The sequence below is a fragment of the Adiantum capillus-veneris genome, chromosome 20 (assembly GCF_014529385.1).
Source record: "Adiantum capillus-veneris isolate H3 chromosome 20, ASM1452938v2, whole genome shotgun sequence".
Classification (NCBI taxonomy): Eukaryota; Viridiplantae; Streptophyta; class Polypodiopsida; order Polypodiales; family Pteridaceae; genus Adiantum; species Adiantum capillus-veneris.
The window spans coordinates 61,261,506-61,275,014 of record NC_140950.1 but is presented as its reverse complement, the minus strand read 5'-3'; the positions used below and the strand labels follow the sequence as shown (position 1 = coordinate 61,275,014).

The window sequence follows — 13,509 nt, the reverse complement described above, 5'->3', positions numbered from 1 at the left end:
TGCTAAGAAGAATGCCTGTTGAGCGGGAAGCTCCTACTGCCTCTTCTGCCATTTAGTGCTAACTTGGGTTTGCTTATATATTAACTTAGCAAAATTGCCCTACCTACTTTTGTTGGAAAGTCACTTTAAAATAATAAGTGAAAAATGTCAAAAATAGGGAAAATAGGCTAAATGCACTGGAAAATTCCCCTGACTGAATCTGATGGATTCTAAAGGGAATACTGATGATCATGTTGTGTGCAACCAAAGGATATGCATCTACACTAAGTGACTGGGCATGCACGGTCTACGAATAGACTCACAAAAGTGTCAGATCACTTCTAAATCTAAACTGACTCGACTGACTGAACCCTGATCATGTTGTAGCTTGTCCACGGACACATAGGGCTGGATGTGTCACGTGACATCCATTCCTTTTCAAAGTGAGGTACTAATACCGAATTGTATGGCGTCGGGGGAGATCGCCAATAGCATCCAAAATCTTGGAAGGGACTCTTCGCCGGCCCACTCTGATGTGTGGGTCGTGCGGTACTTGAACTTCATAAAGGTCTACAACGCTTGCTTCTTTGGGCCGCGCCGAAAGCGATACAAAGTCTTCTGTGGCTCCTTCGATGCTTCAACTTCGTCGAGAGTCATGCTTCCTTCTTCTTCAAGAAACTCCATGGCTGAAAATTCCTGAAACCACTTCCAACACAAAACCATGAACATACCCATTCCATGTAAAGTGAAGGGAAAAAATCTTGTCTGCGCTAAAGACTGTGTATACAATGTAGATGAACATAGAGACGGAGTGACAACCCGTTCACCACACATACGCAAACAATGAGATCGAACCTTTCTATTATGATCTAGAGCAATCAACTGTGGCAAAACACAATGGAAATGCCCACGCTTGGTGCTCATGCTTTCATGTGCTCGTTCGGAAACTGTGTCATGCCAAGGAAGAGACATGGAATGTGACTTCCTTACATACATACTTTTCAGCTTTTCATGAAAAATCCGCATACATTCGTGCTCATCCATAAGAGAAACGTGCTCAACATACAATATGCCATGCCTAGGAAAAGGGATCACATAAAGATGTTGACTAAAATACAAGAAACGATCACGAATGAAACACTCGAACAATGCGTGCGTATCAATCATGCGAACACATAATACTTCCTGTGAGGGTTCGTTGGACCTCGACTCGAAAGCCAAGATCGGTTCTTCGTGATTGTTCACAAGGATGATGAGTTAGTTGATGCTTTTTTTAGCGAAGCTAACCTCGTGGTTGACAATAGGAGAATCACTTTTGGCATTGAGAGTTAAAGTGTTAGCCGCAAAATCCATGAGAGCGTTATTATCACGAAACCATCAAATGCCCAAAATCATATCACATCCTGAGAGAGGAGAAACAACAAATCGTCGAGTGAAGGCAGCTTGTTGAATTCCAAAAAACACATCAAGGCACTCCTCCGTGATGAGAGCGTCCATACCAGGAACAAAGCAAGAGACCTCGATAGGAGATCTCGGACTAACTTCGAGGCGGGCTCTCTCAACAAGAGAGGGACTGATCACATCATGCATACTACCTAGGTCAAAACAATATGACAAAACGCTGCCCCAACGTACGACCATAACATTTAATGAGAGAATCATCAATGAGAGGGTCATGAGAAACTTGGGACACACTCGTGTTATCATTAATTTCATTGACAGAGGAAGTGGGTTCTATGGATTCTTTAGATTCATTCGATTCAAGCTTAGGACATGTTCTTTTTATGTGACCCTTAATGTGACAATGAAAACAACGACCTTCCTTAGAATAAGTGCTTTGCTCTTCCGACGTGATGTATCCTCCTACAATTCCTTGTGCTACCTTTTCATCTCGAGTAAGCTTAGGTTTAGCAATTGTGTTAGCCTTACCCTTAGATTCATTGGAAGAATTCTTTTCTGAGAGACTGTTGGAAGATTGGTTAGAAAAGTTACCATTCTTATCGTTCTTACCGTTCTGAGAAGTCTGCAAGGTACTTGTAAAAGTCTTGTTCTCCTTAGGCTTTCCCTTGTTATGCTTCATCTCCTGTGCGAGAGCAATCGCTACCGCCTTGTTGAGATCGATTGGATCGAGCACCTCGACATCGTACTTGATATACTCGTCCAATCTAAAGAGAAAAGCCTCTTTGCGCTCATCATCCGATTTGCGTAATTGCGTGCCTAGCTGCAAAACACAATTAGAAAAAGACGTAACCGACATACCATTTTGCTTGAGAGCGCGCCAATCGTCCTTCAATCATACGAGGTACTGAGGTGGCATAAACCGCGCCTTGAGCTTGTCTTGGAAATCAGCCCAATTGAAGGAAAGGGGCGTGAATTCGTCAGCTTCCTCTAGGTGCGCGGCTAACTGTGCCTCTTGCCATGCGTGGTACCAATTGATGGCATCACCGGCAAGGTACATAGCTGCCATCAAAACTTTGCCATTTCTTGTCTTCTTAGTTGTCGCAAAATAAGCATTAAATTGATGCAACCAAGAATGAATAACCTTAGCATCCATCTTACAGTCATACTTACTTAAAGTCAACTTCTCTGATTGAATAGTTGGAATCCGCATCGTGGCTTGCGCCACTTGAGAAACTCCCACGATCCTTGGGTGGTTCGGTCTTCGAGGCTAGCACTTATCGAAGCAATTCTTGAGTGCGTAGCTCTCTTTGAGCTTCACGCTCGGTCTCCAAAGTCAATCTTTGAGCTTCACGCTCGGTCTCCAAAGCCAATCTTTGAGCTGCACGCTCGACCTCCAAGGCCGCGCTACGTGCTGCCTCGTCCGCCTTTCTTTGTTGTTTTCTTTCTTTGCGTTCGTCGCGCTCGCGTTCTAAAGCAAGGCGATTGTCTTCTTGTTGTGCAGCAAGTCTTGCGTTTCTTTCGTCGCGCTCACAGTCCTTAGCTTCTTGTTGTTCTGCTTTGCTTGCGAGTTGTGCCAACGCAACTCAATTCGTTTCTTGTTGTTGTGCCATCATGTCCCACATCGACTTGACCATCATCTCCATAGGAGTTAGTACAACTCGTGGCGTAGATGGCGAAGGGGGAGGGTCGAAAAAATCTCCTGGTGGGGAAAAATCTTCGCCGCCTCTCTCATGCTCATCACCTGTATGCGAAGTATCCATTCCGCTTCGAGCAACGACCATGCACTATGATCTTTGGTTCTTAAGTTCACGAGGAACTTGGGTTCTTGAGGGTCTTGGGTTCTTGGGTTCTTGAGGATCTTGAGGTTCTTGAGGTTTTCCTTTGCTTGCAAATCACGTTTGAGAAGGATCTTCTCTTCACCCGAGTTCTACTCTTTTCCGCGGGTGCATCCCTTGGCGGCCTTGCGCTCATACCAAGGTTGTTTTTTCCCACCTCACATCAATTGGCCGGCCACTAAGTGCACGGTCCGCTCTCAATGAGTGAAAAGAGACAGAAGGGGAGGCTGGACAAGCCCTTCTTTCCTAGGATTCCTGTCACTCTTCAAAAAACACGACTAGGAATCGACACACCCAAGCGAACTTGGGTTCGTACGATCGCAACAAGCAAAAAACTTCTTGTGGTTCTTTCCTTGAGTGATACAGAACACTACCAAAGCTCTGAGACCAATGTAAGGTGTAGCGGAATGATTGTTTGCGCTTTGCTCAAGATGAGTGCTTCGAACTGTGCTCAAGGTTCCTTTTGTTCTTATGGAAGGTAGAGCCTTCCCTTCTTAATGAGAGAATGCTATGATCACAAACAAAGTGAATGGACACTCTGCGTGCAAGTGTATGAGACTGAGAGAAAGAGAGAAGAGAGATACGACACCAGAGACGTTGTAAAACCCTCCTCCGAAGGCCCCACTCTCGTCAGCGAGAGTGGTCTACTTATTGATTGCACAAAGTGGTACAATGACGATGCAATGGACTGATGCAACCTGGGACTATGCCGATGACGACGACGGTTATGACGACGACGACGGTAGGGCTGAAATTTGTGGTCTTCTAATTGCTGAATTTCGGGGCTGTTTCGGTGGCTGAAAATGACTGTTTTGGCTGCGTTCTGGAGGGCTGAAAATGGCTATCTTCTGCAACAAACTAGGGGCTGAATCTGCTGCTATGTGGAATGCTGAAAACGCTGCTTCAATTCAGGCTGGAAATGAAAACGCTGGCAGAATGGCTGACATTAGAAAACGCCAGGTTGATCTGGTATCGTTAGTGAAAGACACTAGCCAATCTGGGACTGCGGCGACAGCAATGTTGAAAACGCCGGATAAATGTGGGCGATGGGGGTAAACTGAAAACACTAGGAATTGGGGACTGCTGGCGATGTTGCAAAGCTGAAAAACGCCAGGGATGGGGAGGTGTTGAGGATGTCCAAAAACGCTAGGGTTGATGGTGCTTGGGGGTTCTTGCTAAGAAGAATGCCTGTTGAGCGGGAAGCTCCTGATGCCTCTTCTGCCATTTAGTGCTAACTTGGGTTTGCTTATATATTAACTTAGCAAAATTGCCCTACCTACTTTTGTTGGAAAGTCACTTAAAAATAATAAGTGAAAAATGTCAAAAATAGGAAAAATAAGCTAAATGCACTGGAAAATTCCTCTGACTGAATCTGATGGATTCTGAAGGGAATACTGATGATCATGCTGTGTGCAACCAGAGGATATGCATCTACACTAAGTGACTGGGCATGCATGGTTTACGAATACACTCACAAAAGTGCCAGATCACTTCTAAATCTAAACTGACTCGACTGACTGAACCCTGATCATGCTGTAGCTTGTCCACGGACACATAGGGCTGGATGTGTCACGTGACAGATCAGAGGGGTGTCAGCTTTGTACAGACGGGCACACAATCAAGTACTTTTGTCAGGAGGTAGAGGTGATCGTTTCATGCTCACACGTTCGGTCAGACAAGGCTGCCCTCTTGCCCCCTTCCTCTTTCTATTCTATGCTGAGGCGATGAGCAGATTTTTGGTGTCGCAGCAAGTTGGTTTACGGGGCTTAGCACTTCCTATCCGGGGAGATGAGCTATTGGACGCTGAGTTTGCAGACAACTCAGCCTTGTACTTGGATGGCCAGGAGGCCAACCTTCACAAGTGTGAGCACGCTTTAGAGACCTTCTGTTGTGCATCTGGCACACTAATCAACTGGAGAAAGACAGTGGCTTTCTCACTTGGTAGTGCTCCTATGCCCGATTGGATGCCAAGTGAGGGTTTCAGGTGGATTCCCTCAAGGACTGCAGTTCGGTACTTGGGCTGTCAGGTTGGTTTGGACTTGTCTCCCGAGCAACAGATTGCTCCCCTCCTCCTGTCTATTCAGAGGAAGTTGTTACATTGGAGCTCCGCACGACTTTCTCTGGCAGGCAGAGTTGTAGTGGCCAACCAGGTGTTGTTCGCTACTATGTGGTACATCACTTCTTGCTGGAGCTTCTCAAGTTCTCGTATCAGCTAGGTAAAGAGGCTGATCAGGAACTTCCTTTGGTCAGGGCGTGACACTCAGATAGCCCAGGCCAAAGTGGCTTGGTAGGTCATCACTCTTCCTTGTTCTCATAGAGGGCTTGGGATCATAGACCCAGCACATGTAATGGAATTGGCCTATTTAACTTGAGAGTAGCGGAAATTAATGAGAGTACTTTTGAGAAATGACTTTGTGAGCATAGCGGGTGAACATAATTGAAGATAGCAACATAATTATAGCAATTAGTTAACTTTGCATGAACAATACTTTTGCAAGAGAGAGAATTTAGAGAACATGACAACAATTGAGGACCGGATTTATGTGGAGCTGGTCTCCCCTCCAATAGGCATTTGTATTATGATTTCTCCCATTAAGAGAGACTTGTTACAATACAATCTTTGTGTTCCTTGTAACCTAGGTGATGCAATGAAGATGGAAAGCTTCATGCATCACAAGCATAACATAAACTTGAAGAAAGCTTTAACTATCCCAAGTCTCAGTCCTAAGACCTCAAACACCTTCGAAGGTGGAGAGAGCTAGAAGGGAATGAGGGTAGGGAAGAGAAAGAAGAAACATTTCATAGGAGAAAGAATTAGTTCCTCACTTATCATAACTCTTCTTGCTAGCATACATAATAGCATAGTAATGAAGAAGAAGGATATGGCGAGCTTAAGCATTGAAGCATGGCTCTTGGTTGGATTTGCACTCCATAGCCAAGAGTGTTGGTGTAGGCTCTCAACCTCTACTTGCTTGGAGAAGGAGAGGGAGCTCTTGCACTTTGCATAGCACACACTGAGAGTGTTTGTGAGTGTGTGGGTGTTCTCTCTCGTCCCCCCTCATGTAGGGCTCGTCTCCTCCTTGTAAGGATTGAATATTTGACTTTTTGACACCTCAAGCCCCTCATGCATAGGCCAAGTTCTCACCACAAGCTTGGCCCTTAAGCACTTTAAGCTTGGGTTGGGTTCTCACCTCTAGCATGTCAAGCACCTCAAGCATCTCAATCATCAAGCACCTCGAGCATCTCAAGCACCTCAAGCACATTAGTCATCAAGCATGACAAGCAGAACAAGCACCTTGAGCTGGGTCGGGTTCCCGCCTCAAGCTCAGCCCTAGCTTACTTAAGGTCAAAGGACTTTTACACACATTATTGGAGGTCTTCAATGAAGCTAACCCTAAGGTCTTATGCTCCATTGGTTAGCCTTTCTCTTTGATAGACCATCTCACATTTGGGCCCCTTTACCATTGGCCCCGTGTTGAGATAGATCTATAAGCACATGTCTATATCTTAACCCTTGTTCCCATTTATTCTCCCACATTAAGTGATCAGTTTAATATGGGAAAATCATTTGGGTTGGTTAGATATTAGATATTAGATTTTATGACAGCACAGCAGATGAGAGCCCTTCTTGGGAAGTTCATCGTCAGAATACTTCTTCCAGGTGAGGAGCCCTGGAAGGAGTTCTTGCTTCAGCCGCTTCGTGCTAGAGGCCCCTTGCGACCTTCGACCGGATGGATCTTCACAGAGATGCGCAAAGTTGGCTTGAGCAAGAGACTGGAGGACCGCTTCGCTGTGAGTTTGCTTCGATCTTGGAAGCATTTGCAATGACTCGCGAGACCTGGAGCAACGTCAACCTACTTGCACAGAGGAGCGCCTAAGACAGCCCCTTGTTTGGAACCCCATGGTTAGCACTCAGAGAGGCCACTTGGTTGGTAGTCGGCCTCATGTTTCTTGGGGTCCCATAGCAGCAGGTCCAGCACCCTCTTTAGGTGACCGGTTACAGTTTTCAGGCTTGTCAGAGCTGCAAGGCTTTCAGCTATAAGGCATGAGAGGGGTGCACTGGTGCAGAGCATGTGCCAGGACATCTCAAAGGTAGTACCAGCTGAGTGGCTCACACCTCTCGAGCCAGCAGTGCCCAGATGGATGGGAGCCTTCACTCGACTGGAGGTTCTCATCTCAGTTTGGGCTTGCTCAGAGACTGTACCCTCCCTGTTTTTCGAGTTACAGGGTGAGGGACGCTTACAGCGAGTTGCACTAGAGGCCTCACAAGTGGCAGAGTGTTGTTTTCAGAGGATCCGAGTTGTGGGCATCTGTGGGAGGACTTGTGTCATCGATCCTGACCCAGCAGCTCTTGAGACTGGACACTTGAGACTGGACACTGGAGACTGTAGGCTTGGAAGAGTTGTCCACTGGCACGAGTACAGTGGGATCCTGGAGAGTTGCTTTGGAGGGACCCTTTCTCTTCTGCAAACCACCCAGGTGTCCCTTTCTTTCAGTACACTGTTCGACTGAGACGTCACATACTGGCAGCACAGAGAGAGGCTCGCCCTGCTGCGGCACCTCATTGGCAGGAGGAGGGTCTCACAGATGAGTTCTTGGTAGCTTTTGGGAGAGGTTGTGGGACTCCAGACAGTCCAGGCGAGTCACTTTGTTTCAGTGGCTGGTTGCAGAGCTACAGTAGTTGGGAGCTGGCTTGTACATAGTGGTCTCTCGCCCGCATGTGCAGCTTGTGACCATCTTGTGGAGAGTCAATGTCACTATCTTTGGAACTGTCCTTTGGCACAACAGGTGTGGCTTCGTGTTCTTCGGCTGATGCTTGCTCTTTCCACGGCTCGGCAGTACACTTGAGGGCAGCTGCTTGGTCCACTCTCACGGGCCCGGCACTTCAGTTTGAGCTATCTTCCACCAACAGGATGATAGTGATGCAGGGGGGGTGATCTACACTCCAACCTGCCACAGAGCTTACTCCACAGGAGTGGTGCAGTGAGAGAGAGGAGTGTTGGGAGCTCATCAGTGGCCTGACACTCTGGTTCATCTGGCGGGCCCGCTGCTTCGGCATCTATGAGGCTCGCCCTGTACCACTAGCAAAGACTGTTCGCGATCTTTGGCTAGAGCTGATCCACACTCTTAGAGGACAGCTCAAGAGACTCCAGGGCAGCTCCGACCGCATGCAGGAGCGCAAAGAGGCTTTCCTTCGACTCTGGCGTCCTGGGCCTTTTTTCACCATGGTCCAGGGTGTATTCAGATAGCACTACCGTCCACCTGTGTGGCTTTTCCCTCCTCCCATTTCTTGATTTAGCCTCATTGTACATATACTGTTTTTTCATTGGGAGAGTCTCCCCATCATGGTTGTTGTAGCCCTCTCTTGAAGAGGTGGTTGTAGCCCTATGGGCAGTTTCATAAACTAATAGAAGGATTTTTTTCTCGAAAAAAAAAAAACCATCAATGTCAAATCTAATATATCTTGATGAATCCACGATATGCCCAGATTCACCCTTCAAGGAAAGTGCAAGGTATAGACTCATGGTAGTCACCCACGAGACAATATAACCATCAGCTCCATCATGCATAGTATTGACTAAATACCACGACATCCCAACCAATGTCGTCGATGCCCAATAGTGGGTGCAGAACTAGGTATTAACATATGCTCCAAACACCACACACACACACACGAGCATCCATCAACACAAAGTTCAACGTGCTGAGTTTCTGCCATGACTCCGGAGATCACGGGCAGACTCAGCCATAATGAAGCTTAGAACTAAAAGAAGCATTAAATCGGAAAAATTAGCACAAAAATGAGATAGTTGATAGGGCGTACGCGCCACAAAAGATGGAAAGAATTAGCACAAAATCAACTGGTCGTAACTCGGATGAAAACTCACAATGTGAAGTCTACATGTCCGCTATAAGACTAAAAAATATACCTAGATGAATCCACAATAAGCCCAGATTCACCTTTCATGGAAAGTGCAAGGTATAGACTCATGGTAGTCACCCACAAGACAATATAACCATCAGCTCCATCATGCATAGTATTGACTAAATACCACGACATCCCCACCAACGTCGTCGGTGCCCAATAATGGGTGTAGAACTAGGTACTAACGTATGCTCCAAACACAACACACACACACCACACACACACACACACACACACACACGCATGAGCATACATCAACACAAAAGTTCGACATGCTGAGTTTCTGTCATGACTTCCGGAGATCAAGGGCAGACTCAGCCATAATGAAGCCTAGCACCGAAATAAGCATTAAATCGGAAAAATTAGCACAAAAATGAGATTATGATAGGGCAAACGCACCACAAAAGATAGAAGGATAATATTAGCACAATACCTTAAAGACAACTGAAAAGTGAATATAGCTGCAGCCTAGGTCACATTGTAAATGCGCACACCAGAATTTGCAAGACTAAGAAAATGCATCAAGCATTGCAAAAGTCTAAACTGATCTACAATCTTGAATTGATATCTGCATAGAAGGGTGAAAGGGGGGCAAGGCATTGAATTTTGATCTACATTGGGAAGCTGTGCACCATACATAGCAGTGTTTGACAAGTCCTTTATCCTCTGGATAACATTTTTTTTTTTAAAACAGTCGCTAATGGCTTGCTGAGTTCTCGTAGCACCACCAGATTCGCCTTTTGAAAAGAACCTCTATCTAATATTCAAACAAAAGACTGCATTTGCCCTGATGCTAACTAAAACTACCTTAGTCTCAGTCACCAAATCCAGTCACTCAGCCACCAAATGTGGGAAAGCTTTATCAGGGGACCAAAAAGATCCCATGAAAAACATGAAAGACTCATATTCGATGAGAGGTTTATGCAAGTCAAAAGTGTCTGAGCCTCACTTTCAGCGATCAAAGATTGAGCATGTCAAAGTGTTGTAGTACTAACAGCGCGAGCCAACAAATGAAAGCTAGTCTTAGCAGCCCTAGCCTACCCAACATAAAGCCATTGCCAGCCCCACTTTGATACCGGCTTGTGTGAATGTCTGAACTGACCAGTGACCTAATTGACTTCAATAGGAAACCAAACCAGCTGTGTGACTGGTTGAACTGGACATAAACAAGGGGGGCCACCAAATCAGCGCAGGCAAAAACCCAGCATACATACATTCAAACGATGTCAGTCATAGCTTTTCCCGAGGAAGGTTAATCCCAAGACACTCTGATAATGTGCTTGACTCTGAACCAATTTGAACCAAGAGACCAATAGGGACCTAGTTGCCCAGGAAAGATACAGATGCTCATTCAACTCATAGACCATATATAAATGAACATGCAGAGGAAAACAGACCCGTAACTCTTGGCATGTAAAACTAGTTTTCATCCAGTACAACACGTACCAGTTTGCGGAGAGGCAGGAACAAAGTTCTCATCAGCTGCAGTACTTTCCCAGCTACTCAATTTGTGCAAAATATGTCGGGGCTGTGGGCTCCCACTAGTCTGTGTTGAAAACTCTTGCACTGTATGTATATCTCCTTCACCAAGGGTTTCTTGTTCTGGCAGCACCCAACGCTTCCGAGATTGAATTGGGCTTTTCGCAGCAGAGCTAGCATGATGAGAATATGGCCTCGTACTGGATGGTGAAGGTGAACCCTCTTTGTTCATAACAGACACTCCCTCATTTTTCCTAGAAGCCTGCTCTTTTCCAAGTGCCCACTCCTGATAAGATTTAAGAGAGAGCAGGCAGTCCACCACCCTTTCTGATGACAACTGCTGATAGTTTGGCTGCAAACATACAATGGCACCTTGACATGCTTTTGCGAACTTAGTAGACAAATACTAATGGCATTATATGTGTCGTTGGTTCAAACCTGTTCCAAATCAAGAACTTCAAAGGATGGAAGTTTAACTAAAGATACTGCTTTTAAAAATCTCCTTAAACTGTCTTGAGAAGGGGACGTATTGCTGCCAAATTCCTCAGCCTCAAGCACCTGCAGGAGATGAACCCGATAAGAAAGACTGGACAATGGGATATGGAATGTGTGCACCTTGCTTGCGAACTGAAAATAAAGAATCTGACTTCTGAACCATTGAAAATGGAATGGCATTACACGCACAAGTGTGTGTCTGAGCTCCAGACAGAGACCGTTTCTTCAAGTTTGTGTTACAATCTCAATAAATAGACTAACAACCTTGGACAGCAGGGCCGGATCCACTTTAGTGATGAGTCTGCAAAGTACACTTCCATCCCTCAAACAAAGCCGGAGGTCCTCCTCTGACGGATCAATGGGCAAATCAAGAGGTCCAATCATTCTTTGAAGCCATGAAGCGGCATGGCACCTTTTAGACACTGACAAACGCATTCTATCAGAAAGGGAAAACCCACCAGAAGAGTCCATGCGGTTCACAAGCCACAAATGACTACCCGAAACCTTACCAGATTCAACTGCATTTCCATTGGTACGATTTTCATCTCCCATTTCCCAAAGATGGGACACCTGTACTCTTCTGACAAATGAGAAAGAGAAACCCTAGATCGCTTGGTACTGTGAATGTAACAGGAAACCCTGGTTGCGGCTCAATGTAGCAATGGCATGCAGCGTATCACAGCGAAACGAATTCTTCCTGTCTGTATTATCTACGTTATAGTCGAGTACGCCACACCAAAGTGTCAAGGTTTCTTCTTGTTGTTGGAGTAAGAAGAAATGATGAGCGTAAAGAATGGGAGCTGGAGTGAGTGCGCACGGGTGCGTGAGCGCGCGAGCGTGTGTAGAAGGATCTGTTGAGAGTAGTGGACGGCGAGGGTATTTACAAGCAGGCTGTCGCCATAGCTGCGCCGGAGGGAGGGAGGGAAGAGAGAGAGAGAGAGAGAGAGAGAGAGAGAGCAAGAAGGTGGGAGGTGCCGCGTTGTCGTGCCTGCCAGTTTGGCCCGAAGGTTGCCAGATTTGGCGGTCCCGCGAGAGTTGGCAGGCAGGGAATGGAGAAATTGGAAGCTAGCCGCTAGACTTTAGCAGAGCAACAGCTAACTTTGGCCCAGCAACGCCAGCTCGGATGTTTAGTGCCTCCACCTCTCTCGCGCTCTCTCTCTTCGTGTGCACATTTTTGAATGGGGCATGCAAACACGTCCGCGCGGCAAACGCAAAGGGCCCTACTCAGTCAGCGGGTGCTTTCCTGGCCGGCTTCACTCCTGGGCCCCTTTTTCGTCCGGACGAAATCACTAATCGCCTACGCCTTGCCCTTTTTTTTTTTGAAGAACATTAACGACAATTGATATAATCACGAGGCCTGCTAATGACAAGGGGTAGGGTAAAGGGGCTAATACAGAGCAAGCTAAGAAAGGGAGGTATTCTAGGGAGGTAGATGTCCAAATTTTGGACACTTCAGGTATTAAACAAAGATCGCTAGGTGCTCCCCTATATGTGGAATTAAATGGGGTTAAATGATGAGGGTAGGTGTTGTCAATTGTGGTTTTAAACATTGATGTGTTAAAAAAATGGGATGAATGGGGTGACAACAGGCCCGTGCATTTTGTCACGTGTGAGTGCCAGTGGTGTTCCCTTGATTCTCCTTAGGGAGCCAATGGGATGCTCGCACCTAGACATCGATTACCAAGGTGGGCTTCTCCCATGAGCCTATTAATCAGGCTTCCACCCGACCGCACTCTGGATACCCAGCTCAGCGTCCACCCGACCTCACTCCTCTGCATGCTCAGCTTGTTGCTTCCTTCACTCTACGCACCCAGCCCAACTTCCACCCGATCATTCTCCTCTACGCGCTCCTGAGTTCACACGATACTGAAGCTCGTGTAGCCGGTTTACAGTGATTCTGCATCATACACATGGCGGTCTTGACCAAGAGCAAAAGATCAAGAGCAGGGCAATATAGAGCATTGTAAGAGCAGCCAATTGCGGGACATGTAGAATGTAATGAGCTCATCCTCATCGGATATTGTGATTGATGTTGATCATGAAGAAATGGATAACTGGATATTGCACGATCGACAAATGTTGTCGAGGCATTTCGAGAGATGGCATCAACGCTAGGTGCTTCAATATTGGCAATAGTGGAGATATTTGATGAGTCGGGGATGATGCACGACTTCTGCATCTACTTCAGGCAAACATCCTCCACTATTCGTGCTTTTCTTTCAGTAACGGTAGAGTGCAATATGTCTTAGTTCGTGTTTTTTGAGTCTTGTAGTGATTTTTAAAAACGCTTTTTGCCCCATTTCTCGTGCGCAAGTCTATGCTCCTGTTCGTGCTTGTCGTAATACAAGTTTTTGGTCTATTCCGCACTAAAGGACTCATGTCAAGTGAGAGTTT

At 46.2% G+C, this 13,509-nt stretch overlaps 1 protein-coding gene across 3 annotated transcripts in view; it reads right to left on the bottom strand.

Annotated features, from left to right (window-relative positions):
• Window positions 1-12,266, bottom strand: part of LOC147432589 (kinesin-like protein KIN-14C) — a 39,966-nt gene extending 27,700 nt beyond the window's left edge. Inside the window, exons 1-4 of one of the 3 annotated variants that reach the window (XM_086492463.1) lie at window positions 11,625-12,266; window positions 11,380-11,537; window positions 11,059-11,178; window positions 10,588-10,972 (exon numbers count right to left, since the gene is read on the bottom strand). In XM_086492463.1, the coding sequence (XP_086348589.1) occupies window positions 10,588-10,972; window positions 11,059-11,178; window positions 11,380-11,537; window positions 11,625-11,667 (706 nt within the window). In that variant the 5' untranslated portion in view covers window positions 11,668-12,266. Of the gene's footprint in view, window positions 1-10,587; window positions 10,973-11,058; window positions 11,179-11,304; window positions 11,538-11,624 lie in introns of those variants that run through there. The other 2 variants (XM_086492464.1, XM_086492465.1) reach the window with 2 other exon arrangements.
• Between the last annotated feature and the right edge of the window lie 1,243 nt (window positions 12,267-13,509).